Raw genomic sequence first — 27,870 nt, 5'->3', positions numbered from 1 at the left:
AGACTCATATATATAAAATTATATATATATATATATATATATATATATATATATATATATCCTAAGTATATATATTCTCTCTCTATATATATCATCCTAAGTATATAGTAGTCTATATTAATTGTCACTTAAGTTAGAACATATTCTTGAAGAACTTTATTTTTACTCCTCCCTCTACATTTTATGTGTATATTATCATATTTCACATCTTTTTTATTTTGTGAGTTTACATTTTTAGGTATAATTGATTTTTACTACTTTTTAAAATCTTTGTACTAACCTTGTAAGTGATTGTTCTGTATGTTTGCTTTTACTCATGAAATCTTTTCCTTTCTAATTTACTTCTAATTATGGCCATTTCCACTTTAATAAAAAAGTAACTTTAACATTTCTTATAAGGCCAGCTTAATGGTGATGAACTTATTTAATGTTTGGGGGAATTCTTTGTCTCTCCTTCAATTCTGAATGATAACTTTGCCAGGTAGAGTATTCTTGGTTGTGGGGTTCCCCCACCCCTTTTAGTACTTCAAGTATATCATGCCATTCTCTTCTGGCTTGCAAAGTTTCTGATGAAAACTCAGCTGATAGTCTTATGGCATTTCCCTTATATGTGACCACTTGGCCTTTCTCTTGCTGCTTTCACAATTCTCTCATTATCTCTATTTTTTGATATTTTAATTATTATGTGTCATGGTTTGGAGCTCTTTAAATTCATCTTGCTTGGAACTCTCTGTACTTGCTGAACCTGGATATTTGTTTCCTTCTCCAGGTTAGGGAACTTTTCAGCTATTATTTCTTCAAATAATTCTTCTGTGCCTTTGTCTCTCTCTTCTCCTTCTGGGACTTGATGTTATCCAAGGGATCCCTTAACCTATCCTCATTTTTAAAAAATCTTTTTTCTTTTTGCTGTTCAATTTGGGTGCTTTCTGTTCTCCTGTTTTCCAGATCATTGATCCATTCTTCTGCATCCTATAACCTCCGGTTGCATCCTTCTAGTGTATTTTTCATTTCAGTTGTTGTATTCTTCAACTCTGAGTAGTTTTTTTTTTATATTCTTTATCCCTTTCTTGACATTCTGAGTTCATCCACTCTTTTCTCTGTCTGGTGAGCATCTTTATGACTATTACTTTGAACTCTATTAGATAGATTGGTTATCTCCATTTCATTTAGTTCTTTTTCTGAGGTTTTGTCTTGTTCTTTCATTTGGAGCATAGTCCTCTGTCTCCTCATTTTGCCTGATTTTCTGTGTTTGTTTCTATGAATTAGGTGGAACGGCTACTTCTAAATTTGAGGGAATGTTTCTGTGTGTGGTAGAAACTGTAGAAACTGTGTGCGCCTGGTGACTTTGGCAGGGTGGCTGGGTGGAGATGTGGCTGGTGTGGGCTGAGGGTCCTGGGACACTCCATGCTGGAGCTGCCCTGGTGGGATGGCTAGAGCTGAAGTGGGCATGGGCCAGGGACGTTTCAGGGCTCTCAGTGCAGAGGGCACCCTGGGAGAACAGCTGAAGCTGAAGTGAGTGCAAGCCAGGGGGCTGTGAGGCACTCCACATGGGCACACTGCTAGGGCAGTTGGAGCTGAGGCAGATATGAGCCATAGGTTCCTGAGGCACTCTGTGCTGGGGGTGCTCTCGCAAATCATCTGGAACTGAAGTGGTGCAGGCCTAGAGTGTTCCAGTGTGCTTTGTGCCTGTGTCACCTTGAGGAGATAGCTGGAGCTGTAATGAGCACTGACCGTGGTATCCTGGTGTACGTTGCACTGGGACCACCTTGGTGGGACACCTGGGGCTTGTGTGGGCTGGGGGATGGGGCTCACTAAAGTGGCAGGCCTGGGGCGTCTGGGTGGCACAGTTGTTAGGCATCTGCCTTTGGCTCACGTCATGATCCAAGGTCCTGGGATCAAGCCCCACTTCGGGCTCCCTGCCCAGTGGGGAGCCTACTTCTCCCTCTCCTTCTGCTGCTCCCCCTGCTTGTGCTCTCTTGCTCACTCTCTCTCTCTGTCAAATAAATAAACAAAATCTTAAAAAAAAAAAAGTGGCAGGCCAGCTAAGGTGCTTGGATCCTGCTCCTGTCTATGTTATCAAGGTGGAAGGGGAACATATCTCATGGTGTTTGCCAGTCCCTCTGACCCAGAGGGAGTTCCAGCAGCAGCCCTGCCATTTTGTGGGGGTCTACGCTGGTTTCTTTATATTCTAGTTGCACTTTTAAACCATGGCTTTTTTCTGTGCTCCGGAGTAGATGAATCTGCTCATGGTCCCGCAGTGTTACCCTCCCCACTACAGTTCACGGTGCCGGGGCTAGAAGTTTCTTTTGTTACCGTGTCTTCATCTCTCTTGCCATTCTCTATAGGGTCTCTCTGTTGTTGTGCAGAAGCTGTTTGGTCATCCCTCAGTTCTTTTTCAGGGGGAGCTGCTCCATAAGTGGGTGTAGATTTGGTGTGTCTGTGGAGGAGGTGACTTCTGGGTCTTCTGTGTCACCATCTTGGACCGGAACCAATCTTCTTTCTTTTTCTTACCTAATTGCTCTAGCCAGGACTTCCAATACTATGTTGAATAAAAGTGAAAAAGTGGGAATCCTTGTCTTGTTCCTGATCTTAGAGCAGAAACTTACAGCTTTTCACCACTGAGTGTGATGTTCACTGTGGGTTTGTCATATGTGACCTTTATTATGCTGAGGTATGTTCTCTCTGTAACCACTTTGTCGAGAGTTTTTTTTTTTTAATCATAAATGGATGTTGAATTTTGTCAAATGCCTTTCTGCATCAATTGTTTTTTTATTTTGTTAATGTGTATCATGTTGACTGAGTTGTAGGTGTTAAACCAGCTTTGTATCGCTGGAATAAATCCCATTTGATCACGGTATATGATCCTTCAATGTATTTAATGTAATATATTGTATTTAATGTATGTAATGCATTTTAATTTATTGTTTGCTAATATTTTGTTGAGGATTTTTACATCTATGTTCATCAGGAATATTGGCTTGTAAATTTTTCGTGTGGCATCCCTGTTTGGTTTAGGTTGGCCTCATAAAATACATTTGGAAGTGTTCCCTCCCTTTCTATTTTTTGGAAAAGTTTGAGAATGATTAGTGTTAATTCTTTAAATGTTTGGTAGAGTTCATCAGTGAAGCCATTAGGTCCTGGACTTTGTTATTTGGGCGATTTTTGATTACTGATTCAATCTAACTAGTAATTGGTCTGTTCAAGTTTTCTATTTCTTCATGATTCAATCTTGGTAGTTAGTATGTTTCTAGGAATTTATCCATTTCTTCTACATTGTCAAATTTATTGGCATATAATTGTTCATAATCTCTCATGATCTCATCTATTTCTGTGGCATAAGTTATAATGTTCCTTCTTTCCTTTCTGATTTTATTTGAGGCCTCTCTCTCTTCTTGGTTAGTATATGTAAAGTTTTGTCATTTTTTTTTCATTTCATAGAACCAGCTGTTGGTTTCATTGATTTCTTCCTGTTGTCTTTTTTATTTCTGCTCTAATCTTTGTCATGTATTTCTTTCTACTAACTTTGAATTTTGTCCCTTGAGGTGTAAAGTTAGGTTGTTTGAGATTTTTTGTTTGTTTCTTGAGGTAGGTATTTATCACTACGAACTTCCTTCTTAGAACTGTTTGTGCAACATCGTAAGTTTTGGTATGTTGTATTTCCATTCTCATTCGTCTCGAGGTAACTCTTTTCATTTATTAAGTTTTTAATTTTAATTCCACCATAGTTGACATGTAGTGCTATATTAGTTTCGGATGTACAATATAGTGATTCAACAATTCTGTATTACTCAGTGCTCATTATGATAAGTGCAAGGTACTTTTTGATTTCTCCTGATTTCTTTTTTGATGTTTTAAGTAGTATGTTTTTTAATCTCCACATACTTGTGATTTTTCCAGCTTTCTCCTTATACTTAATTTCTAGTTTCATACCATTTTGGTCAGAAAAGATACTTGATGTGATTTCAATCTTTTAATTTATTTTTTTTTATTTTTATTTTTTTAATTTTTTATTTATTTATTCGACAGAGATAGAGACAGTCAGTGAGAGAGGGAACACAAGCAGGGGGAGTGGGAGAGGAAGAAGCAGGCTCATAGCAGAAGAGCCTGATGTGGGGCTCGATCCCAGATCGCCGGGATCACGCCCTGAGCCGAAGGCAGACGCTTAACTGCTGTGCCACCCAGGCGCCCCTCAATCTTTTAATTTATTAAGAATTGTTTTGTGGCTTAACATACGATCTGTCCTGGAGAATGTTCCATGTGCACTTGAGAAGAATATGTATTCTGCTGCTTTTGGTTGGTATATTGTCTAGATCAGATGATCTTTTTAACAGATACGTAATATGCCATATAGGGCTGATGTTTCCTTATTGATTTTCTGCCTGGATGCTCTATCCATTGATGAAAGTACAGTATCGAATTACCCTACTGTTACTATATTACTGTCTGTGTCTCCCTTTAGGTCTGTTAATATGTGCTTCATATATTTAGGTGCTCCTACACTGGGTGCATAAATATTTACAACTGGTAAATCATCTTGTCGGATTGACCCCTTCCTTACCATTCTATAATGCCCTTCTTTGTCTCTTACTACAGCCTTTGTTTCAAAGTCGGCTATGAGTATAGCTGCACCAGCTTTCTTTTGGTTTCCATTTGCATGGAATATCAAATATCTTCTCCCATCCTTTCACTTTCAGTGTGTGTGTGTCCTTACGTTTGAAGAGAGTCTCTTGTAGGCTGCAATAGATGGGTCTTTTTTTTTTTTTTTAATTGTTTCAGCCACTCTGTCTTTCAATTGGAGAAGCTGGTCCATTTACATTTTGAAGTAATTATTGATAGGTATATTCTTACTGCCATTTTGTTAATTGTTTTCTGGCTGTTTTGTTTTTTCCATTTTCTTTTGTGATCTGATGAGCCGCTCAGTGGTATGCTTAGATTTCTTTGTCTTCGGTGTTTATCTTCTGTAAGTTTTTGCTTTGTGGCAACCATGAGGCTTACATATAACAACTGGTATTTATAACAGTATATTTTAAGTTGATAACAACTTAAGTTTGAATGCGTTCTAAGGCTCTACATTTTTACTCCCCTCCGCACCCCCACGTTTTAGTTTTTTTCTTTTTTTAAAGATTTTATTTATTTGAAAGAGAGAGAACACGAGAGGGGGAGGGTCAGAGGGAGAAGCAGACTCCCCTGCTGAGCAGGGAGCCCAATGTGGGACTCGATCCCGGGACTCCAGGATCATGACCTGAGCCGAAGGCAGTCGCTTAACCAACTGAGCCACCCAGGTGCCCCCACGTTTTAGGTTTTTAATGTCACATTCTGTATCTGTTTATCTTGTGTATCTGTTAACCATCATAGTCTTTTAACCTCCATGCTAGCTTTAAATTGATTGATCCACCATCTTTACAACATTAGATTATTCTAAATTGTTCTGTAAATATGTATATTTACCTTTATCAGTGAGATTTATATTTTTATTTTTGGTATTTTCTTATATTTTCTTGTGACGTTCATCCATCTTTTCCTGAGTTCGGTGAGCATCTTTTTGACCACTATTTTGAACTCTTTATTGAATAAATCATTTATTTCTGTTTCATTAAGTACCTTTTCAAGGTTTTATCATGTTCTTTCATTTGGAATATACTCCGTTTTCTTCCTTTTCCTTGGCTTCCTGTGTTGGTTTCTACACATCAGATAAAGTAACCCCCTCTTCCCATCTTTAAGGAGTGGCCTCATGGAGGAAATGAACCTTAGAGTTCAACCCTGCCTGAGCTTATGGTTATCTCAAACCTTTGTGAATGTCCAAGCATTAGTTTTGGTGGCTCCCAGTAACTGAGGGTGGGCCAAGATCTGTCAGCGTCCCAAAGGGGAGGAGTTTAGTCAGCACCTAGGTTCAGGCTGATTGGAAGCCAGACCCTTAGGCAGCAACTTTTAAAGAATGCAAATACATACAGTTCTGTGGGACAGCAAGCGTAAGTCCTCCTGGACACCAGAGCCAGGCAATCTGAGGTGTCCTCTGGGTAGTAGTCCCAGACATTAGGGTGTCAGACAAGTGTACGAGTTTCTTTCTGGGAGATACTGGCGGTCTGGAGCAAGGCAGAGGGACAGTGCAAAGATGGCGTCCCCGGCCTCCATCCCCACAGTGCATCTTAGTAGGCCCTTAGGTATGTACCAAACCAGAAGTCTGTCCCTCAGGCTAAAGCTCCTGAACAAGCAAGTAGGTCTGTCACAGAGACTTGGTGTGTCTTTCAGTCTGCTGTCTGTGCAGTGCCCTGGTAGTGACAGCCGGCCAAGAACCATTCCCTGAATTGTTAGAGTCCCATGGGATCCAGGAACACACGCCCTGCTGGTCACTGAGTGCTCGGTGATCGAGGGGCTCCCCTGGGTGACAGCCATAAAAGCTGGGGCACCAGACACATGGACAAGCTCCTCTCCAGGAGATACTGGCACTCTGGAGTGTGGCAGAGGGAAAGCGAGAAGGTAGCACCCGCCTGCTGAGCTCTCTGGAAAGGATGACAGTAGGGCCTGAACCGTGTGCTTAATTAGAAGCTGGCCCCTCAGGCTGATGCTTTCGGATCAGCAAATAAGCCCCTTTCACAGAAAGCCTGCGTGCCTCAGTTGGCTGCTTCTATGCTGGTCCCTGGGGCGAGGAAGTCTGGGCACAGGCTTTTCAAGAGCAGTTCTCTTGGTTTGCTATAGAGCCCTAAGGGTCTCATGGACAGAAACCCCGTTGGTTTCCCATGCTCAATGTTTTGGGGGCTGTGTCTCAGGTGAAGGTCTTAAAAGCTGGAGTGCCCAATGTGGAGTACAAAGCCTTTGCTTCTCAGGGGAAAGCTCGGTTTTGAGTTCCCTCCAGTTGCGGGCACTCATGCCAGGGGTGGGGTTAATGGCAAGATTGTGTTTCAGCCTCGCATACCTGCTGCAGTGTGGGGTTTCTTGTTTGCCTGATGTGTAGGCATCACTCTAGTTTTTAGGGTTTTTTCCAGGGGACATTGTTCCATATACAGCTGTAGATTTCATATGTCTGTGGAAGGAGGGGAGTTCAGGATCTTCCTGTGACACCATCTTGAACTGAAACCTGCCTTTCTCCTTAAATAGGGAGTACTGGCCACCGTGCTGAATGCCAACTTCTCTTTTTAAGGCACTGAGCTGAGCATGAGGGATAAAACAGAAAAGACAGGTGCCTGGACCTCACAGAATTTCCGGGTTAGCAGGGGAAAGTGGATATGAAATAAATAATTACATAATTGAATAACAGTATTGTGAGTTCTGTGAAGGAGTAGAGTACTGATCAATTATCTAATAGGAGATAACAGCCTAGTTGGGGCGAGGGCTGGGAGAGTTTATGAGATCATATGAGGCCTAAGACAGGGATTCAAAAGCTCTGGGACCCAGGCGTGTCCAAGGACCTGTGTCCCTCTTGGTGTCTCTGTGTTCGTCCGTAGATCTCTTTGCCCTCTACCATCATTGGTCATGCTCTCCCACTGACCTTCTTGACATCCTAATTCCATGCATGGCTTCTTCTGAGTCCTCTCTAATTTTCAATTTTAAAGTTTTAGGACAGAGGCAGAGGCCCTAACTCAGATTGCTGGTAGACCTGGGCATGGATTTCTCTTGGGTGAAGTGTCAGCTCTGATTTAAGAAACTGATATTCAAGGTAAGGGCGAAATGTTAAAAATATGGGAAAAAGTCTGGTAATGAGCATTCATTCATTCAACAAGTACTGAATGTGCCACATGTTGGGGAGGGTATGGCCTGGACTGTATGCTCATGAACTTGTGGTTTACCAGGGAACACACTAATAAACAGGCATTAAGTGCTAGGTGTGCAAAACGCAAGAGCCCACTGAGCCTTTCCCAAGAAGGAATTACGCCTGAATGGTATCCAGAAAGTTGAGTCAATTAGCCAGGAGAATGCAGGTCAGGCCAACACGAGGTGAGGTGGGGGGCAGTGGGGGAGGGGTTGCCAAGGGGACTTGCAGGACTGTGGGGGCTGCAGTGTGTAGCATAGGAGGGACTTCCCAGGAGCCTGAATGAAGGAGCAGAGAGGCGTGTATGTGCTAGAGTCGAGGCAGCCAAGTGGAGCTTGGAAGGTGGGACAGAGCCATGGTTCTACGATTTTGGCGTGCATCAGAATCACCTGGAGGGCTTACTAAAACACATTGCTGCATCCCACCTCCAGTTTCAGGTTCAGTCCCTCTGTATGAGAAGGTGCATTTCCATTAAGTTCCTGGGTGATTCTGGTATAGAGACAACACGCAGAGAAGCACTGGGTTAGAGGAAGGCCGAGAGTAAGCAGACTGGCCAGGAGTGAAGGGCGGTGTTGGGAGAGAAGGGGATTTATCGAGCACCAGCCACTGTGTTGGTGTCTTTACGTGTAATTGCAGTCCTTTCAACAATTCTGAAATGTCATCCTTATTCTAGAATCCTTTACACAGAGAGGCAAAATTCTGTGCCCATGGCCAGTCAGTAAGTGACTGTCTAGGCTAGGACACAAGGCCTGTTCTCAGCCACCCTGGACCGGACAGGGATTGGTGATTGACTGCATGGTGGCAGGGGCCACAGCAAGTATGGGAGACAGAAACTTCATGGGACTACCAGCTTTCTGATTTGGGCAACAGGTGATAGATGGCATTGCCTAGGGCAGGTTCATTTTGAGAGCCCTTGAACTTGGGTTTGTCTTTGGGGTTAAGACTAGCATGTTATGCTTTCTGAACAGATACAGATGTGCAATAGACAAGTGGATTCAAGGATCTGGGGACTCAGGAGAGAGGACCAGACTGAGGGGTTGGAAACCATCATGTGGGTGATGTCGTGTTAAGAAACCCGATTATGAGGCGGGCAGAGGGAAGGGTATGGGGACCTCCCTGAGGAAATGAACGGCCAAGGAGCAGGCGAAGAGGAGGCTGAAAGCTAAGGACTGGGCAGCGATAATGATGGTGGAAAGATAAGGGGTCTGGTTTCGGGAAGTGTGTGATGGAGGCATAGGTGCTGTGGAGGCTGAGTAGCGACTGAGATGTGCTGCTGGTGTAACAAGCAGGTCAGTGGTGACCTCAAGCAGGACCCTGTCAGTGGACTAGTGTTAACGGGAGCCAGGAGGCGGAGGGATGAGGAGGAAGTGAGCAGGTCGAGGCAGGAGGTCGGTCGGCATGGTTTCGCTGCAGATTTGTAGGGGTGGACAGTATCTGGGGTCAGTATTCAGGAGCTGCTTCTGTCATTGTTCTGGAACCTTTCTTAGCTACTACGGACAGGGCTAAAGGGAGAATCTGAGTGTGAAGCAGTGAACCCAGGCGTTGAGTCTTGCTTTTAGAAAGCTTGGAAAGATCTGGCCCCTTAGGAAGCCTGGTTTGGGTACCAGTTTTACCCATCACTTAGCTGTTTCCTCCAGAGCAAACTTTGGGCTATAAAACTTTTGCTTCAGAGGATTGTCAGAAGGTAGAAGTGCTCTGGTGGAAGGGGACGGGAGGTTCAGAGACTCCCCTGGTCCTGCTTCACCCTCCCTCCGGGTGTCTCGAAGCCTCGGGCTGCTTAGAGTAGGGGACTACCTGGGGTCACCCCTAGCGTTGACCGTGTCAGCCCGCTGTCACCGTAGTAGTGTGTTTACTGCTCTGTTCTCCGGGGGTGCCAGAAAGCACACTGACGGGGTGGGGGGGGGGGGCGGGGACAGCACATTTGCCAGGGCTGTGCAGGTTCCAGCACATGGAGGGGCCTCATGACTGCTGTCACAGCGAGAAGCCCAGCATGTCTTCCAACAGCCAGTTACCACCTGTCCCCTGGTCCGGTGATCCGGACAACTTTCTCTTTAGCTTCCTCCTGGTTCCTTATGTGGGGCTGGGCAGATGGCTCTTTAAGATGACTGGCTGACAGGTGCAGAGCTTATCCCGGGGTGAAAGTCCTGGGGGGAGGAACTGCTGGGTTAGACTAAGGGCAGACCACCCAGCCCTCCCAGTTCCTCCGGTGGGAGGGGGTAGGGACAGTGACAGCCAGTATGTGGGAATTCTCTGTCTCCCTTCCCCTCCCGTCTGCTCGGCTTGGAAGTGAGTGGCAGGCAAGAGGCATGCGCAGCGAATTAAACTTCCAGAGGAGAAAAAAATACTTGAACTCCTCCTCTGATCACCCGCAGCCCACGCTCACGCTGGTGCCAGCGCTGAGGACTCTGGAATTACCTGCTTGAAGCAAGGACAGCCTCGGAGCGGGCTAGTCAACAGCCCTCAGGCTGGAGTACCGGGCCGGCAGACGGAGGAGGGCGTTTTACACTCCCTCTCTGAAAGCAGGCGTTCTCAGACTTGACCCTGAAGTAAACAGATCTCTTACCTTTTTTTCTTAAGTGCCTCCTGGCACACGAGCACTTTCTGAAACGGAGCCATGTGCTGCTACATTCGGAGCAAGCTATGTGAAAGGGAAGTGTCGGGAGACACACACGTGCCGCGGGACTGTGTGTTTACGTCGGTCTCTGCCGCTCAGACACACCGCACAGTGCTCGAGGCTGCTGTGGCGGGGACCGATTGGTGGCCGGTGGGCCGCGGGCTGGGACCAGGCTGGCGACTGTTCTTACACCAAGCGACTTAATCTTTCACAGGACGTGTTTTTCCACCAAGAAGCAGAGGATCGGCAGCAGGTGGAGTTAGCACGAGCCCATTCACCGAGGGGCCCATAGGAGACCGGGTCAGGCGAGGCCGTCTCCTCAGAACCAGAGCCTCTGAACAGCGGTTCTCAAACCTGACCGTGACTCGGGATCGCCTAGACAGCCGGTGAAGCCAGATGGCCGGTTAGCTCTGGTTCAGTGGGTCTGGGGTCGCGCTGCTCACCAGGTCCCGGTCGGTGCCGGTGACTGGGCTGCGCGGAGAACCGCACTCAGACATCCGGGCCACAAGAGGGATGAGGGCACGAGACAGATTCCATTATAATAGCCATCTTTATTTGTAAAAATCCAGATATAAAATGTATTCTTTCAGTCTTTCCAAGTTTTCCTTTTTACAAAAACAAAAAGGCACGTAAAAACCATCCCCGCTGTCATTCCCATAGACGATGTTTTTCAGGCAGCCCTCCCCCCTCCCCCCCATATAGCTACATGCTTCATTCCGGGGCGTCTCGCTTCCCCCACATGCTTCGGTGCTTTCCTACCAGGGTAGAGTTCCGAATTCCAAGACTGAAGTACACAAAGAGGGGGTGGGGGGTGGGTGCGAAGTGTGTGGCGTGATGCCCCACGGCGTGCAGGACACGGGGTCTAGTAGTAGGTCTCCTTCTCTACCCAGCCTGGAGGCAGCAGACAGAGACACGGGCAGTCAGTCTAGTGCACAGTGCGGGAAGGAGTGACGAGGAGCGACCCGGGGGTGACAAGGCCCGGGGCGGGGGGTGTTCACCCAAATTCAGTGCTGGACATCAATGGTTTTTGTTTTTAGAAAGGACATGTTAATTGGGAAGATGCCTCAGATTTCTGACCGACTTCCCACCGTATCACACTGGGTTTTAGTTAAGTCTGAGACCCTCTGGGGTAGGGACTGTGGCTGCAGGCAGTCCAGTGGCCTCAGCCAACCAGACTGATCGGAGGAAACAGAAGCCACAGAACTGTGGCCTCCCCCACACCCCTCCCCCACGCCCCTCGGAAGCTAAAAGGTCTGTAATTACCGCCAGGGCGTCGCCTGATGATGAGTTTTCGGACTTCGTCGTACACGAAGATGAGGAGAGAGTAGGGGAAGGCACAGAACCACCAGGTAGGTCTGGAAAGAGAGGCAGGTACGATTTACACGTGAACACCATTCAAGGGAAGAGAAAGTGTATCCTCAGCGACAGTGAAGAGCCTGGAAGGAAGAGCCCTGTACAGTCATGACTAACCACTAGCCATCGCTGTGGGCCACCGAGCATGTCCTTGAGAACAGAATGCTGCTCCCTGTACCCAGAGCCCACAGGAGCAGAGGAAAGCAGACTGCAGACTTTCCGAACGAATCCCCTTCCCACCCTTAGTTTGGTTTTTAGGATTTGGTTTGTAGGGGGAGTTGGGTTTTTTTGTGGACCATCCCACAGCAAAGGGACATTTTCTTTCCTCGCTTTCTAAAGCTTAAGCAGCTCGAGTGTGACCTGTATCTCTGTCCTGGCATTTTGTAGATTAAGAACTGCCTGTGTGGGTCAAAACCAGTTTCCCTGCCCCCTGCATTCAGGCAGCTGTGTGCTGAATCCCAGTGCTGGGGAACGAAAACAGCCGAGCCCTCACAGAGCAGAGGCCTTTGGGAGCCCGGCGGGCTGCTGCCACGGTCCCCAGCCTGGAGACAGGTGCGTGGGGCAGCCTGGTCAGAGGGCCGTGCTTTCCTGACGACCAACTTCTATGGTCAATGTGTGAGGGAGGCTGTCCCAGGACAGAGGCCTGGCACTCTCCTCCCCTTCTGGGGGCTAGGCGTCCTCAGCTAAGAGAGGATGACCTCCTTTGACTCAGCCAAGCAGAGTAACTAACCCACCTTCCAAATGAGGTAGAAGCTGTTGAGGAACGAGCTCTCTCAGAACAGAACATGGCCGGAGGCACTACTCCCTTTCAGTGTGACTCCCCAACTTAGCCTGTTAGGGAACTGGGCTCTCCTACCCTCCCCTTGACAAACAATGACTCAGCTCATAGGCTTCAACTTGGAAAAGGCTTGCCCCCGTGTATGCCAGCTCTGTGTAACGTGCCAGGGATACAGTCAAAGGAGAGTTTAAGGCTGACAACCTAGTGGGAAGCAGGAATGACAAGTAATAGCAAAGAACGGGTGCAAATGCACGTGTCCAGGAGGGCGAGATCACACTGGGCAAACCAGGGAAATCAGCCCTGACGGACTCTCTGGCCTGATGGGGTGGGAGGCAGCATCCTTACCAAGGACATATGCAGGGAGAGAGAATATTGAATTCACCTAACAGGAGCTTGAATGGCTACAAGAGAAGGCTGAAAAGACAGCTGGACAACAGCAGACAGACCCCAGATGCCAGGCTACCCTTGCACAGAGGGGATGTCTGTACAGCCCCAACAAGAGGCCAGCGAGGCCGACGGAGCTTCGCTACTTGAGGGAAGGCGTCAGGCTACTAGAATTCGCAGTTCTGATAAACCTGTGTTTTTCACATACGCAGTTTACCACGAAGTCCTTCACTGAGTTGAAGAGGCCAGTCTGGTTCTAAGCAAAGAGTCAGTGGTGGGCTTCCTTTGGTCTACTCTACCCATGGCCCACCTCGAGCTTCTCCCACCGCCTTCGAGAGCAGAGGATTCAGAGGCCCACGGAGGTGGGGGCCTGTGATGGGACGGGCGAGGTGAGATGTGCACCTGATCCCCAAGCCCCAGGACCCCAATGACAACCGGACTGTTGACGTTGGGGACCTGTGCACTCACGCAGGTAACTGGAGAGCCATCCCAGTGTCTGTTGGGCCTGATCTCAGCCAAATCCTAAGCACCCTGGTCAGGGCTTCCTAATTTCCAGTCCCGAGGAATTCTCGTACGTGCCAGCCCAGATTCCTGAAACTAATAGCTACTAGCGCACGTCAGGAGAGAAGTCTCGCCTCTGTCTCACGCTTTGTGGGGCCAGGTGAGGAGCGACTTACTTGAGGGGGTACATCCTCAGGGCCACCCCCATCCCAGGGCAGTAGGAGAGGAAAGCAGCAAGCGCCGTCTCCTCGAAGAGGCCGAATATTAAGATCTTGTTCCTAAAATCGAGGGGAGAGAAAGCTTAAGAACGCGAATCGGAGTTTCTCTTCTAACGCTGTGTGTTCAATGGCAGACCACTGTCTTTACGTATCAATGTTGTACTCAGGAACTTGAGGGCAGATGAAAAGCAGCCCTGGAGAATCACAGTCGGCTTTCTAAATCTGTTCCAAATGGGAGATTCCAGAAACTGCCATGTGTCGGGTGCCAGGATTTTGCAAAGAACTGAGAGATCACCGGACCCCTTGTCTGAGGGCCCTGACCGTCCTCTACTCACTTCATCCCCTGTTGGAAGACGGAGTTCCTCCTGGTCTTACAGATGACCAGGTCGGCCCACTGCACCACCACGATACTGACGAAGAAGGCCGTGTGGCAAGTGAACTCCACGATTTTCCTCTGTTCGTAGGTCTGAAACACAGAGGGCAGGCAGATGAGCCCGGCGCTTGGCCCGCACGGCCGGGGGCTGAGCGGCCACCGTCCTCGGGGGCCTGAGGAGCTCCCCATTGCTCAGGCCCTCGCTCACCCACTGCTGCCCATAGCTGTCTTCCACATCGTTGATCCAGCGGTCATCCCAGTCCACGCGGATGCCCAGCAGGTGGGTGGGGAGGAAGCCATTCTCAGCCAGAATCACGAAGTACGTGAAGAAGCCCCCCAGGGCCTGGATCATACCTGCAGGTGCGGAAGAACAGTCCTAACCTGGTCCCAGGGCACCGGCACACACTTCATTTGACCGCCGCGGCAGGCCTGGGACAGTACCTCGGGGCCGTCTTGGGCACTGGCTGAGAGAGGACTGGGAGGACGGAGGACCCCCAAGGGCACAGCCCTCGCCTGGCACCCTCTTCTCCTTTTGAGTCACTTTTCGGGCTTTAAAAGGGGAAGACACGCAGGCCTTGCTCTGAAACACCCACTGCTGTCATATGATCACGTGTCTCTCCCAGGGCAGAGCCTTTTTAGGGGAAGAATGCTTCCCTATTCTTGTAGATCTCTGCTACAGTGTGACTTCTTTCCCCTCTCCGTTTTCACACATTCCAAATAGCGAATGTGGCACCTTCGAACCCAACCCTCCCCCTCCCCCACTTTCAGGACCCTTCTCCCCTGGCACCTGATCCCACCCCACCACCCTGAGCTCCTTAGGGCAGGATTTCATCCCATGCTCGGGACCCTAGTCGTCCTCCTCAGAGTTAGGTCTTCCTGGCCATCAGCCAAGTCCTTGTCACGGGGGTGAGCAACCGTTAACCAGTCTCTGCCGTATTTCCACAACGCACTCAGCTGCTCCGTTTCACCCAAGTGTCCACAGTGATGCAACCCATCAATCCAAAGGCCTGGGCTGCTCCTGGTGGCCTCCCCGGGTTCTCCTGAAGGCCACTAGGCAGGGCGTTTAGGATCACAGGGCATTCTCACTGCCCACCACCTAGAGAACACCTGTCGGCTGGTCATGCTCCACAGACAGCGGGACTCAAGCCCTGGGGGTGGGGAAGGTGGGGGTGCAGGGCCTTCACTGGGGGTGACCCACCAGCCAAACCTTCAAGCTCACGTGATTTCTTCAAAGCCTAACTCTCTACCCAAATTAGTGACCGACACTCTGTCTCCAGGAAACCCCGCCTCTGAATGAACCGTGCCTCGCTTTCCGAGGGGCAGCCTCAGCGCTCAGGCAGCCGAGCCCCGTCTCGAGAGCTCCAGTCTCCACAAGGAAGTAAGTGGGCAGCCAGCAAAACATTTCTTCTCGCCCGAGAGCATCTCGTACAACACTCCCCTGCGTCTCACCCTATGTTCTGCCTCCTGCTAGATCTGAAGCCTGAGGAACCAAGCCTATCTGAGCCCCCACCGCCTCCCCTGTGCTTCCCGCTCAGTGCTGGGGGGGGAGGGGCACTCACCGATCTGCCCGTAGGCCATGCTGATCAGCCGTTCGTTCACAAGCTTGTCCGTTTTGGGGTTTCTGGGCTGTCTCTTCATGATGTCGCTCTCAGCTTGCTCGTACGCCAGGGAGATGGCAGGAACCTGGGGAGGAGAGGCGAGAGGGAAGAGTACAAAAGCTGTCGTCAGATACCAGGAAGCTGACACCATGAACGTTTTGTTATAAAGTCCTTGCCCCCTCCCCTTTAAAACTGGTTTTCATACTAGGAGATGCTGTTACCAGTCCTATCAAAAAGAAAAAGAAAAAAAAAAGAATCTTCCCTTTCATATGATGTTGCTATCTGATAGACAGGCGTTGCCAGCTGCCCCGAGGACCGGGAACGCCGCTTCCTAGGGGCCGAGGCCATGATGCACGCCGGGTGCCACTTCCGCCCAGCCTGACTGGGTGTCGCAGCAGCAGGTGAGCGAGGAGGGTCTGTCGCTGCCGTGCCAGTCACTTACCATGTCAGTGCCCAAGTCAATGCAGAGGATGGTGACGGTCCCCAGTGGTAGTGGAATGTTTGCAATAATAAATATCAGGAAGGGGGTGATTTCTGGAATGTTACTGGTCAGGGTGTAGGCAATGGATTTCTTCAAGTTATCAAAGATCAGACGACCTGGGAGAGCAAGAGGTTGGTTTTTTGTTTTTTCCTGTAGAGCTTAAAGAGATGGGCAGGCGAGGAGTAGACAGAGACGGGCAGTACCGGGATGAGTTTTTGGTGAGCACTTTAAACAGTGCTCTCTCACCTTCTTCTACTCCGGTCACAATTGACGCGAAGTTGTCATCCAGGAGAATCATGTCAGCAGCTTGTTTAGACACGTCGGAGCCAGCAATCCCCATGGCAACCCCAATGTCTGCCTTCTTCAAGGCTGGAGAGTCGTTCACACCGTCGCCAGTCACAGCCACGATAGCCCCCTGCCAGAAGAAGGGGGGTGGGTCTGTAAGAGCCACACGGTCCAGGGGCCTAGGGGTCGAGGCACCCCAGGCACATGCCTCAACCTGCCTCTCCTCACTCTAGACCCTGCCCCTTCCTTTCCTGGGAGACTCTCAGCAGGCTCAGACCCGGCTCAGCCAGAAGCCACCCAGCCACTATCCAAGCACAGAATTAAGGAGTGATGACAAACACAGCCCCTCCCCTTACTAACAAGGGCCCCTCAAAGCCGGGCCTCTGGTGAGTGGACCTCTGGAAAATCCTACTCCTTTAAAGTCTTTTCAAGGTATGGGACAAATCTCCTGGCTATTCACATCCCCAGTGTAGACATTAGGAGCCTGGACTGCTATTCCAAGGAAGTGTGGAGCCTCAGACTGGGCCACGGTGAAGACATGTGTGGTCAAGTGCGTGGCTCTGTTAAGCCGTGATCAGGTTCCCCTTCTCACTGGAGCCGTGCCAGGAGCTTCTACCGGCACACAGGCGGGGAGTCTAAGAAAATCGGGGCCCTGTCTCTGGCCCTGCTGCCATCACAGAGCCCGCTGGCTGCCCGCTAACCTGTCTCTGGCAGCCTTCCACAATGATCAGCTTCTGCTGAGGAGAGGTCCTGGCAAACACGATCTCCGTGTGGTACTTCAGAATGTCATCCAGTTGCTCGGAGGTCATGTCCTTCAGGTCGCTTCCGTGTACCACGCAGGCCTTGGCATCTCTAGATCAGGATGGGGAAAAAGTCACCCACCGCTTCACCCGCGCGATGCTCGCACTCTGCAGGACAGCCCGCGGCCAGAGGGGGTCTTCCCCGTCACGTAAGGGCTTCTATCTGGGCAGCAGTCCACAGGTTACAAGGCACGTTCGTGCGTATTAGAGCTCACGCAAGACGCACAACCACCTGCGGGGCGGCCTGCCTTTCCCCTTCCTTTCCCGATCTTTATACAGAACCCACAGGAATGATACGACCAAGTTCTAGATAGTAGGCCAAACCCTCTCACAGCCCGAGTGGGTGAGAGAGCCCCACACTAACAAAACACCAGAACGATCCTGCTTTGTCTCTGTTACTAATTGTACTTTACTGCTCACGTTCCTTTATGGCCTGAACTACCTGGGTAAGTTAGTGTGGCCGTGGAAACGGACTTGGTGCTCAGTGTCAGGTCGTATGCTCCGCGGTTAACAGCATGAAACCAGGAGGCTCGGCTGCAGAGTGCGCCGTAGGACAAAGCTTCAGCTTCCCTGCTCTGCAAAGCGGGACTAACACCTACCTTCACAGGTTACCACGCAGGTGCTGAGAATTCGTAAGCACCACCTAAGTGACGGCTGTAATGACCCGCTCTCATTGAAACCCTCCCCTGCAAGGACAAGGTTGCCTTCTGGAACTGCAGGGGCCTTCCCTATTCAGAGCAAGCCTAGAAGCAGACCATCATGGAACCAAGCTGATGATTCCCAACGACCCCCATTTGCACATTCAAGGCCAACCAGGCTTTGAGGTTCCTGCCTTACCTGGGGTTCACCTGGCTCACTGGGATGTTGAGACGGGCAGCGATGTCTTCCACAGTCTCGTTGCCTTCTGAGATGATGCCCACGCCTTTGGCAATGGCTTTGGCTGTGATTGGATGGTCTCCAGTGACCATGATGACCTAGACCAAGAAACGGGGCAATTTACTGAGTGCAGCTGCCTAACCAGGCAGGAGTAAATATTAAGGATGATTCATCTTGGAATATCAAAAGGACAGGAATGCAAACCTAAAACTGATAACCTTAACCAAAAATACAAACATGCACCTGTTTATGGAAAACACAAAGCAACATCCAGATCTGATCTTGGTATATGATCACATAAGATACACGACGTCCGTTCTTCCTTTTACACAGTCATATAAGAAAACTCAAATTTAACTACAACTGGCAAAAAAGGGGAAACAACGGTAAAAATCTGATGCAGATCGGACTATAGGGCAGGGTGCCACATACTGCTGGTCAGCAACTCCAAACCCCCAAACTGGCCCAATATGGGAGAGACCAATTTGGGAGAGAGCATAAATATGTAAAAAGAATTCGAAATCTTGTTACTGCTTTTCTGACCCAATGATTATATTCAGAAGACTACACTTCAGAATCCACAGAGTCAAAGTGGTGGGGGAATCATTTCTACAAAGCTTTTCAGGGCAGTGGTACCAACGAGAATGAGAGAGTGGAAACAAATCAGACAGCCAGCACCAAGGCAGGCTAAACTGCCCCATTATCAGTGCATTTCAACAATGTTCCGTGACTTAAAAAGACAGATACAGAGGACACCAAACATTCATTAAAAAACCAGTGAACTGAAAACCGAGAAGACCTGCTAGTCACTGCATCAAGCGGATCAATGTAGAACCAAGTACTTCAAACTTAAAACCTTGTCTTTTTGCTCTTTTCAGTGATTCCTATATGCTTCCATTTCTTTCCCCCCAAATGTGTTTTTTTTCTTTTGAATCCCTCATCTGCTGTCTACATCAACATTTTAATACCATTTGGCCTTTTCTGGTGGTAACCAAAGCTTTGGAGCTAAGAAACTCATCCTCCCGGTGAGAAAACGAGCTGGCACCACGTGGCTCCCACGGGGCCACGCAACTAAGCAGGGCGCCCTGCGACACGAAGATGTGCCAAGAAGGCACACGGTGCGCCTACCTTAATGCCAGCACTGCGGCACTTGCCCACGGCGTCAGGGACAGCAGCCCGTGGAGGGTCAATCATGGAGATGAGCCCCACGAAGCAGAGGTTTTCAACAGGGAAATTCACATCGTCCGTGTCAAACTGGAACCCTTCAGGATACTGTTCATCGGGCAGAAAAAGGTGGCAGAAACCTGCAAGGAGGGCAGCAGGGGGTCTGTGAGGACAGCGGCCGCTGGTCCTTCAGACGGTCTACCTCTGGCTACAGGCTGAGTTGAGAATACTGTTTCAAGGTCTAGTTTTAAAACCATGAGGTTTTATTTAACATGTACGGAGGCTGTGGAGTCAGAAAAACCATGCATGTGGCAGAGTCCATCACCAAACCTCAAAGGATACGCCCTGTCCAGCGTGGAAAAGATGGAATGAGGACAGGACTTCGGGGCTCTACACCTGCCCACTCGGGTGCTTAGATTTTGCAAATCACGTAATTATTTGTCTCTGCTGCTTTCTTTAGAAAAATTGAGCCCCCATCTCTGCTCACTATTCATCTAGCCGAAAGCCATTACCCACTGGCCCACCAGTGAGGGCCAGCCTGTAAGCTATCTCGAGGATAAATACAAAGCGACACATTCTGCCCAAGGCGCTTATCACATAGTATCATCACTACAGGACCAGGACATTCGAGAGGTTCTTGCGATGTGGTGGGAAGGTTACAATGTTCCTTAAAGTGGTAGGAGGTGGCAACATGGGTTCACAGAAGACAGAATGCTTCTACTTTGGGCTGGTAGACGTGGGGAAATGACACCTGACAGTGATTTTTCAGTGGAGAGAGATGTAAGACAGACACCTCACATCAAATGAGGGAGCAGGTATGAACCAGAGCACGGGCCCAGGCAATCAGTTCTGAGTTACTAAGCTAAGCGGAACAGGAAGAATTACATCAATGATGGCTTTTTATCTGTCCGCCTCCAAAACGGCGCAAACACAGCTTTCTCCATTACATTCTACAGTGAGTATAATGTACTTCTCGTCTGCCCTGGCTGACACACTCAGAAGGACAGGTAGCTCCCTAGAGGAAAAGTTTACTGCCAGTGTCATTTGTGAGCTGACGCATAAGTTCTGGTGTAAATTCACAACCACTGTGCCAGTCAGGAAATGGTTTCACTCTAGAAGCCCTGGGAATACTTTTAATTTCATTAAGTTTGTAGGTCATAGTCCTAGCAACAAAGGTTTGATGATAAGGCTCTTCTTCCCCGTTTTTTTTTTTCCAGGCAAACAGAACTGACCAGCATGAGACCAAAGGTCTAAGTACGAATCCGAAGCAAACCAACAGGAATTTGTTGCTCGGAGGCCCCAACACACCAAACATCTCTCCAGCCCTTCCTATTTTCAGAATGGGGAGCAGATCGAGGAGAAGGAGGAACCCTCCGGGAAGGCTATGGGGAGGTCAGGACACTGCGCAATGTGTACCAGACTGAAGGCCGTGCTGCTGGCTGTCCCCGTACCTAGCACTCGCTCTCCGAGGCCGCCCAGCTCCAGGTAGGCGTTCTGAAAGGCATCCTTCAGCTCCTCGTCCAGGGGCTGCTCCTTGCCGTGCAGGAGGATGGAGCTGCAGCGGTCCAGGATCCTTTCGGGGGCGCCCTTCATCACCAACAGGTGTCGGGGCTCAGACGTGTTGGGGTTCTTGTGGATGGACAGCTGTAAAGGAGGGTGGAGATGTGGACGGCGTGTGGCGGTCGGAGCGGGGAGCTCAGCACACTCACTACTTAGTACGTGTCAGTGACAACCACCAAGGTCTCCTATTTCTGAACTTGGGTGTCCCGCACCCTGTAGCTTACTTTGCATGCTACCCAAAACACCAGCACAGCGGATGTCATCCTAAATCCCTGGCACGTGTTCACACATAAGCCTTTCCTGAAAGGCAACTGGGAACAGAGGGACGGACACATACGTGGCCACCTCGCCCCCTCCCCACACCCCCACTCCAAACCGGAAGTAAGTATTCCAGAGGGCCCCAACACGGTAGGAGGCTTAGTCTATCCTACCAACACTCAAACACATTAGGATTTCTTACACCTAATCCAGGGCAAAATATAAAAACTTGCATAAAGCTGGGAGAATTCATTTTTTGAAAGCATGTAAGCTTGTAACATTTCAAATGGGACGAGAGCTCTCCCTCTGGCTTCCAGTCCTCCCCGCCTGCCCCCTGGCCCGGCCACGCCACCTGGTACTTGTTGGTGGAGTTGAAGGGGATCTCCACGATCTTGGTGTAGCGCTCTCTCATCTCTTTCACAGAACCGCAGCACAGCTCGATGCACTTTAAGAGCGCGGACTCCGACGCGTCGCCCGCAACTGCCCGCTGCAGAGACAGCAGCCGTGAGCCCGCCTGCAACGCTTCACCCGGGCTCCACCGAACACCTCCGCTCAGACACACCCCCCAGCTCCCTCCTCCTCTGTCTGCACTCTTTTCCCCACCCCAATTCCAGCCTCTGGGAGAAGAGGGGCGTCTGAAGGGGTCACCCACCCTTGGGAGGAGCATAACACAGTCTTCTAACCTACTTTAGCCCCCCTTTTCTTTTTTTTTAAATCTTCCCCCGTTGCAAAGTCTCGAAGCCAACACTATTCCCAAGGACGTATTTCTGGTTACAAATCTGAAAATACCAAGTGAGACTCCCAAGTATTTACAGCACCTACAATTTAAAAGAAAATCCCTTCAGTTCCCAGGACTGGGGGCAAACTGTCTGTGTCAAAGGCAAAATAGAGGGCTTTCAACATAATTCAATTGTGCAAAATTACCTGGGCCTGAATGGTGTGAACTGAAAGCTATTATTAGCTCCAACAGTCATATGATCAGCTAACATTTTAAGTTAAAGCCCACACCTGACGTAACACATACTTGTCTTGGGTGTGATACACCGGGACACACTAGACACACTAAGCACATTCTTAGCTGTAGCCAACCGTTATATGAACACTTGAGAACTCTGACTGCTTCGGGACGGCCCAGGCAGATGAGAAATTCATGTTCACAAACACAGCAGCCCCGTTTAATAAGAAAGGTGGCCAGGTTTGGTAAGAAACGTGAAGTCAGTGGCATCGTTTTTACCAAAGGCCACTTATTAAAGCAGAAGAGAGCTGCATGCCTTTTTGGGGGGGGGGGCAGTAATAATGCCACTGACATGGCCCCACCCCCTGAAATCCTCAGAAAGACAGCCCATGCTCCCTTTCTGGCACTTTTAAATCGGGAAAGATCTGATACCTGTTGAGTCCTTTGCTGAAAGCCTAGAAGATTTCCACTTTGAGGTAAGGAAATGCATGAAAGCAGGCATCTCAACTTTTATCCCAGGATAAACAATATCCTCCTCTAATCAACATCAATTCCATGCCAAGAACACCACCTTCAAAGGATACAGGGGTCCCATCTTCACAGGAGAAGCCCCCTCAGCTCCATCTAAGTGAGCCTTCTTTCTCTCGACAGCCTGGTTTCTACCCAGAACCACCCCGGCAGCCTTGCTGAGAACAAGGGAGCCCAGAGGGCCTCACACACGTCTTCCTCATCCTAAACAACCCCGCGAGACTATGACCTTTCCGAGACTGTCCCCACCGGGCAGCACAGTGAAACCCCAGTCATTTCACATTTCACATGAATTCCATGAGGCTGAGCTGCTTTTTGCACCGTCGGTAAGCAAGTGGAGAACAAATAAGATAAGAGAAACGGCTGAGCTATTTTAAGAAAATAAATGGCTTAAGGGATTTACTGGAATCTACTGTATCCTAATATGCAAATACGATTATCGAGTCACAGAAGCAGTCCTCACTGTCTGCTGGGTTAGGAGATACACGCTCAGAGTGGTAAAACCGGCTTTTATTCATTCGGTTTCTCACGGTAAGGACTGCCTCCCACCTCTGGTCAGTTTTTACTGTAGAGTCCCTTTTCCTGGACCTGTACGCACCACAGGGTGACCCTAAGTGCTCTGGGATCCCCCAGGCAACGCAAGCTACGTACAGCCGAGCGTCACATGGAGGGTGTCCTACGAGGAGCAGTTCCCTTACGGAACACAGAGGGCACACGCTCAGGTGGTGGTTCTTGTGGGGTCCCTATACCCCGCAGGGCAGCCTACCCGCTAACAAACTCCTTAGCATACCTTAAGGATAGGGAGGTTTTCCTGGTTTGCCTGAAACACCGCCCTGTTACAGAGACCCGCAATTCTGGACAGAGAGAGCCAGGTGGCTGAACTCTTGTCAAATGAGACACCTGATGGAGGCAAGAAAAAAAAGACAGGAAAATAATGCATTACCTTTGTATTAAGGTCCCATAAAAAGTGAAACGATACATCTCATTTCCCGACTAATGGAACTCATCAGGTTTCAGGGCAAAGCCGAGAGAAATCTAAAACCCATTCCCTTAACTCCTTACCAAATGATAAAAACAAAAACCAACTTAAAAAAAAAAAAAAGGGGGGGAAGTCATGTGAGCAAGTGAGGCTACAGTGTGGGGTGGGCCCGGGGCCTTACCACTCTGATTCTCTGTTGTGTCGGCTTCATGGATTTGATTGTCGAACCACATGTGGGCCACTGTCATCCGGTTCTGAGTCAGAGTTCCAGTTTTATCCGAGCAGATGGTGGACGTGGACCCCAGGGTCTCCACGGCTTCTAAGTTCTTCACTAAGCAGTTTTTCCTTGCCATGCGTTTAGCAGTAAGCGTCAGACACACCTAAAAACCATTAGGAACCAGATTACTTCAATCTCAACCAAGACGGAACTCTATACAAACTCTGGCTCCATCCTAATAGGGAAGACGCTGGTCTAAAATTACACCTCTCCAACCATGCTCTGAAGTCTGAATCCTCATGGGAACATGTATAGAGGGCTTTCCCTGCCCCCATGAAGCAGAGATTAAGAAAAGTGAAATTAGCCAGGATTTACCACATTGTAGTTCTCCTGCTCACCCCCAAATTCTTCCCCTCTGTTACACTGTTGTGGATCATGTGGTAAGATCAGGTCAAGACTTAGGCCTATTTAGGCTCTGGGGTTACTATCTTCCATGTAAAAACATGCTGAGCCTCCTCGCTATCTAACCCGGGCATTGGCTCTGAAGAGAAATCGCACACAGGCTCTGTGACCAACCCTGAGTCAGCTGCTCTGGAGTTGGGGGGGGGGTCTCACATGCAGGCTGATGGAAGAGCGAGCGCGGTTCCCCCCGCCAGCCGCTTACCGTGACGGTGGCCAGCAGCCCCTCCGGCACGTTGGCTACGATGATGCCGATGAGAAAGATGACGGCCTCAAGCCAGGTGTACTCAAGGATCAGAGAAAGGATGAAGAAGGACACACCCAGGAACACGGCCACACCCGTGATGATATGGATGAAATGCTCAATTTCTGCAGCGATGGGAGTCTGGCCTCCTTCCAGCCCAGAAGCAAGTGTGGCAATTCTTCCCATCACCGTGCGGTCCCCAGTGTACACGACAATGCCACGCGCGGTGCCTTAAAAAAGGGAGGGAGGGGGAACCGTACCACGTCTCATCAAAGAAGTCACAGATTTTGCACAACTACCCGGCATGGCTAAAAAAGCCAAAACTACACGTTTTCAAGGGCCAGCTCTTTGGTGGGGTATACACTTTTAAACGACGGGGACTCTGGCGAAGGGCTTTCTATCCGGGAGGACAGCAGCTCCAAAGGCCACTGCCAGGTTAGCACGGCCAACAAAGGAGGCTGTTGCTGGAGGTGGGGGGAGAGGATACCCCCAGGCTTCCGGAGCCTTCCGGCCAGCAAGTAAACTGCATCTGCTGTGCCTGGCCACAATAGCCAGACAAGGAGCCAATAAAACCAGAACAGAAATTATGTCTACGGTTGTTGTTGTTGTTACTGCCCAAGGTAAACAGCATGCTATGAACAGGAACGCGCCTTAAAACAGCCTACCTTCCACACAGTTGGTTGAAAAGAAGGCAATGTTCCTCGTTTCCAGGGGGTTTTCATTTGTGAAGTCTGGAGACCTGGTCTGGGGCTCCGATTCACCAGTGAGCGAGGAGTTGTCCACCTGTCCGTGAGACAAGTAAGAGGGCTGTGTGAACGCACGCCGGGCCGCTCTGCGAGCTCCTCCGCCTGAGCCCCGGGGGCCCCGCTGAACCCACCTTGCAGCCGTTGGCAGATATGATTCTGAGGTCAGCAGGGATTCGGTCTCCTCCTTTCACTTCCACCAGATCCCCGACTACAACTTCCTCCGCATTGATGCTCATTTTCTCACCATTTCGAATCACAAGGGCTTGCTTTGGGAGAAAACAGTTTACACCACTGAATCAGAGAAAAGCGGCTACCAACGAGGACCAGGTAGTGTTCAAACAAGAAAACCAAATTCTAGAAGATCTCTAATGTGAATTATCTGAGTGCATGACAAGGAGATTATTAATCTTTCTATTTATGCAAGTTATAAAAGCTGGTTGGGAGTTATCTGCGAGGTGGCCCTCCTGTTCCCATCGACTCGGAGACCTCAGCTTCACACTAGCGCACATTCCCGGGGCTGCCCGTGGAGAAGGGCAAAGCAACAGGTACCTGGGGAACCATGTTTTTGAAGGATTCCATGATCTTGGAACTTTTAGCTTCTTGATAGTAGGAGAAACAACCCGTTATGATGACCACAGCGGATAGTACCACACCAAGATAGAGCTGGAAGGGAACAAACAAGTCAGGGCCGCAAGCTCACAGTAAGCAGCTGGGAACATTCAGTTAATTTTCGACTGAACAAAAACCAAATTTTTTAACACGTCAACTCATGTCTTCTTAGACGCTGTGCACAGGAGGGTCAGAAGTGGGGTCCCACAGACACTTGGTCACTACACCTCGAGAGACTTTTCCATCTGTTTCTCCTACTTTATTAAAACAAAGATATATTCAAAACAACTTGTGACTTCTGAGGATTGGCTACCAAACATCTCTGGATGTGCGTTATGGGCCAACATTAGAAGCTGTGCTCTGCCATCTGCCTGGCGGCCAGCCCCGGGCCAGGACTGAGCAGGGCTGCAGCCCGTTCACAGCAGCGACACGCAAGGTGGACATCCAGCCTGAGGTGCAGCTAGCAGGTGGGAGATGAGGGAGAAACCCTAAACGAGGAAGGAAGAATGGATGGGCCTTGAAGACAACAGCTGCTCACACTGCCTTCCCTCGTGTTTGTTTAGCCTTGAAGACTTATTTATTTGAGAGAGGGGCAGAGAGAATCCCAAGCAGACTCCTTGCTGAGCATGGAGCCCAAGGAAGGGCCCGATCTCATGACCTGAGCGGAAATCAAGAGCTGGACGCTCAACCAACTGAGCCACCCAGGTGCCCCCTTCCCTGGTTTAAACCCATCAGCTAACCAGTGGTAACCAGTGGAAAAGAAGTGGGTGGCAAAGACCAGGATACCTTACGCATACATAGCAATCTAAATTAGCGCTATAGAACTCACGTTATCATTCTGAGGTTCCTCTTCCGTAGCAGCCTGGATGCCATAAGCTAAGAAACAAAGAATTGCTCCAATCCATAGTAACATCGAGAAACCCCCAAACAGCTGCCGACAGAACTTGACCCATTCGGGAGTGGTGGGAGGCGGGGTGAGAGCATTGGGGCCGTCTCGAGCCAGGATCTCAGCAGCTCGAGCAGTTGTTAAGCCCTGAGAAGCAGAGGAATATAAGTAAGACACACTGCCCCAGAACATACAAGCGAATGTACCCATGTGATAGCTGGAGGGCCCCAGTAATGGGTTTATTAGGAGGAAACGAAATTCCCCAAGCTAGAAAGCCTGTAAAACCTGGCAAGTTCTGATGAGGACCCTCTCCTGGTCCGGGCACACAGCCGCCCAAACTTCCTGAGGAGCCCACAACACCCAGACTGAAACTGGTTTTAAGCTGATCCATGGACATATCTGAATCCAGTCTGACCTTAAGTTTAGGCTAAGGGACTCATGCCAAATTGAGTTTTTACCAAAAAGATAGCAATGCTAACTCATGGATTCAGTACTGCAAATTCAGAGCTCTGAGTCCTCTTGCGTATTGGATCTGTCAGGGAGGGGAAGAAAGAAACCCTCTATAAACATCAAAAAAGGAAAAAAAACTTCTCTGTAGGAATCCAACCTGTGAATGGTTTAGTAGCCAAGTTTTCAGTATAAAAGTCTATCCTGTGGATGGTAACTGAAAGGACAGTCGGGCTGGGAGGGTTCACACAGGGGGACATCCCAGCCCACCCCCAGGAACCCGCCAACTTCAAAGCATTCACTGAAAAAATCCACTGTACTAAAGCCGCGCGCTCCTCTAAAGGGGCCTTAAAACCACGATACGTGGACGGCACACAGTAAATACAAGGCTCCCCTGACAAGGGGAGTGTGACAAGGGGAGACAAGGGGAATGTGATTACTTTCATATTATCAAAATATCTAAGGAATAAGAAAAGATAAAACCAATTTTTGCCCAAAGTATCATTAGTACGTAGCTTGCATTCACGTCATTTTAAATATCGGAGTTACCTAGGGAGCATGAAGAACAGGGGGACAAAAGCCAGGCAGTTAAGGGGACATGAGGACTCGGCTGGGACCACCCCCCCAAGTTCCTGAATGGACGCCCAGGGCAGAGGACCCGACACCCACCACCTAAGCACTCCCTCACGCCAGGCTCGGAGTCCGGTGCCTCACAGCAGCCACCTTCATTCTCCCGACAACCCCTTCCAGGCACTGCTACAGGTGAGAGCATGCGCTCAGGCCGCCCACCAGCGACTGTCAGCTCTGTGA

At 49.3% G+C, this 27,870-nt stretch overlaps 1 protein-coding gene and 1 long non-coding RNA gene across 2 annotated transcripts in view; one reads left to right on the top strand and one right to left on the bottom strand.

Moving 5' to 3' along the window:
* Positions 1-91: 91 nt before the first annotated feature.
* LOC123795029 (uncharacterized) lies at positions 92-10,955 on the top strand. The gene is made up of 2 exons (XR_006780303.2): positions 92-7,654; positions 10,576-10,955. It is a non-coding gene; the product is annotated as an uncharacterized LOC123795029 (long non-coding RNA).
* The window catches only part of ATP1A1 (ATPase Na+/K+ transporting subunit alpha 1), a 28,661-nt gene continuing 11,683 nt past the window's right edge, over positions 10,893-27,870 (bottom strand). The window contains exons 4-23 of the mRNA XM_045801430.2: positions 26,557-26,760; positions 25,668-25,781; positions 25,250-25,384; positions 25,038-25,155; positions 24,334-24,602; positions 23,634-23,832; positions 23,264-23,373; positions 21,343-21,477; positions 20,624-20,816; positions 19,137-19,312; positions 17,970-18,106; positions 17,034-17,184; positions 16,294-16,462; positions 16,009-16,163; positions 15,528-15,651; positions 14,177-14,322; positions 13,931-14,061; positions 13,554-13,655; positions 11,625-11,716; positions 10,893-11,252 (exon numbers count right to left, since the gene is read on the bottom strand). Coding sequence (XP_045657386.1) covers positions 11,224-11,252; positions 11,625-11,716; positions 13,554-13,655; positions 13,931-14,061; positions 14,177-14,322; positions 15,528-15,651; positions 16,009-16,163; positions 16,294-16,462; positions 17,034-17,184; positions 17,970-18,106; positions 19,137-19,312; positions 20,624-20,816; positions 21,343-21,477; positions 23,264-23,373; positions 23,634-23,832; positions 24,334-24,602; positions 25,038-25,155; positions 25,250-25,384; positions 25,668-25,781; positions 26,557-26,760 — 2,889 coding nt within the window. The 3' untranslated portion in view covers positions 10,893-11,223. The remainder of the gene's footprint in view (positions 11,253-11,624; positions 11,717-13,553; positions 13,656-13,930; positions 14,062-14,176; positions 14,323-15,527; positions 15,652-16,008; positions 16,164-16,293; positions 16,463-17,033; positions 17,185-17,969; positions 18,107-19,136; positions 19,313-20,623; positions 20,817-21,342; positions 21,478-23,263; positions 23,374-23,633; positions 23,833-24,333; positions 24,603-25,037; positions 25,156-25,249; positions 25,385-25,667; positions 25,782-26,556; positions 26,761-27,870) is intronic.

This window comes from Ursus americanus, chromosome 12 (genome assembly GCF_024610735.1).
Source record: "Ursus americanus isolate L20-20 chromosome 12, mUrsAme1.1.p, whole genome shotgun sequence".
In the NCBI taxonomy this organism is placed as follows: domain Eukaryota; kingdom Metazoa; phylum Chordata; class Mammalia; order Carnivora; family Ursidae; genus Ursus; species Ursus americanus.
This window is presented reverse-complemented; position numbering and strand designations above follow the sequence as displayed.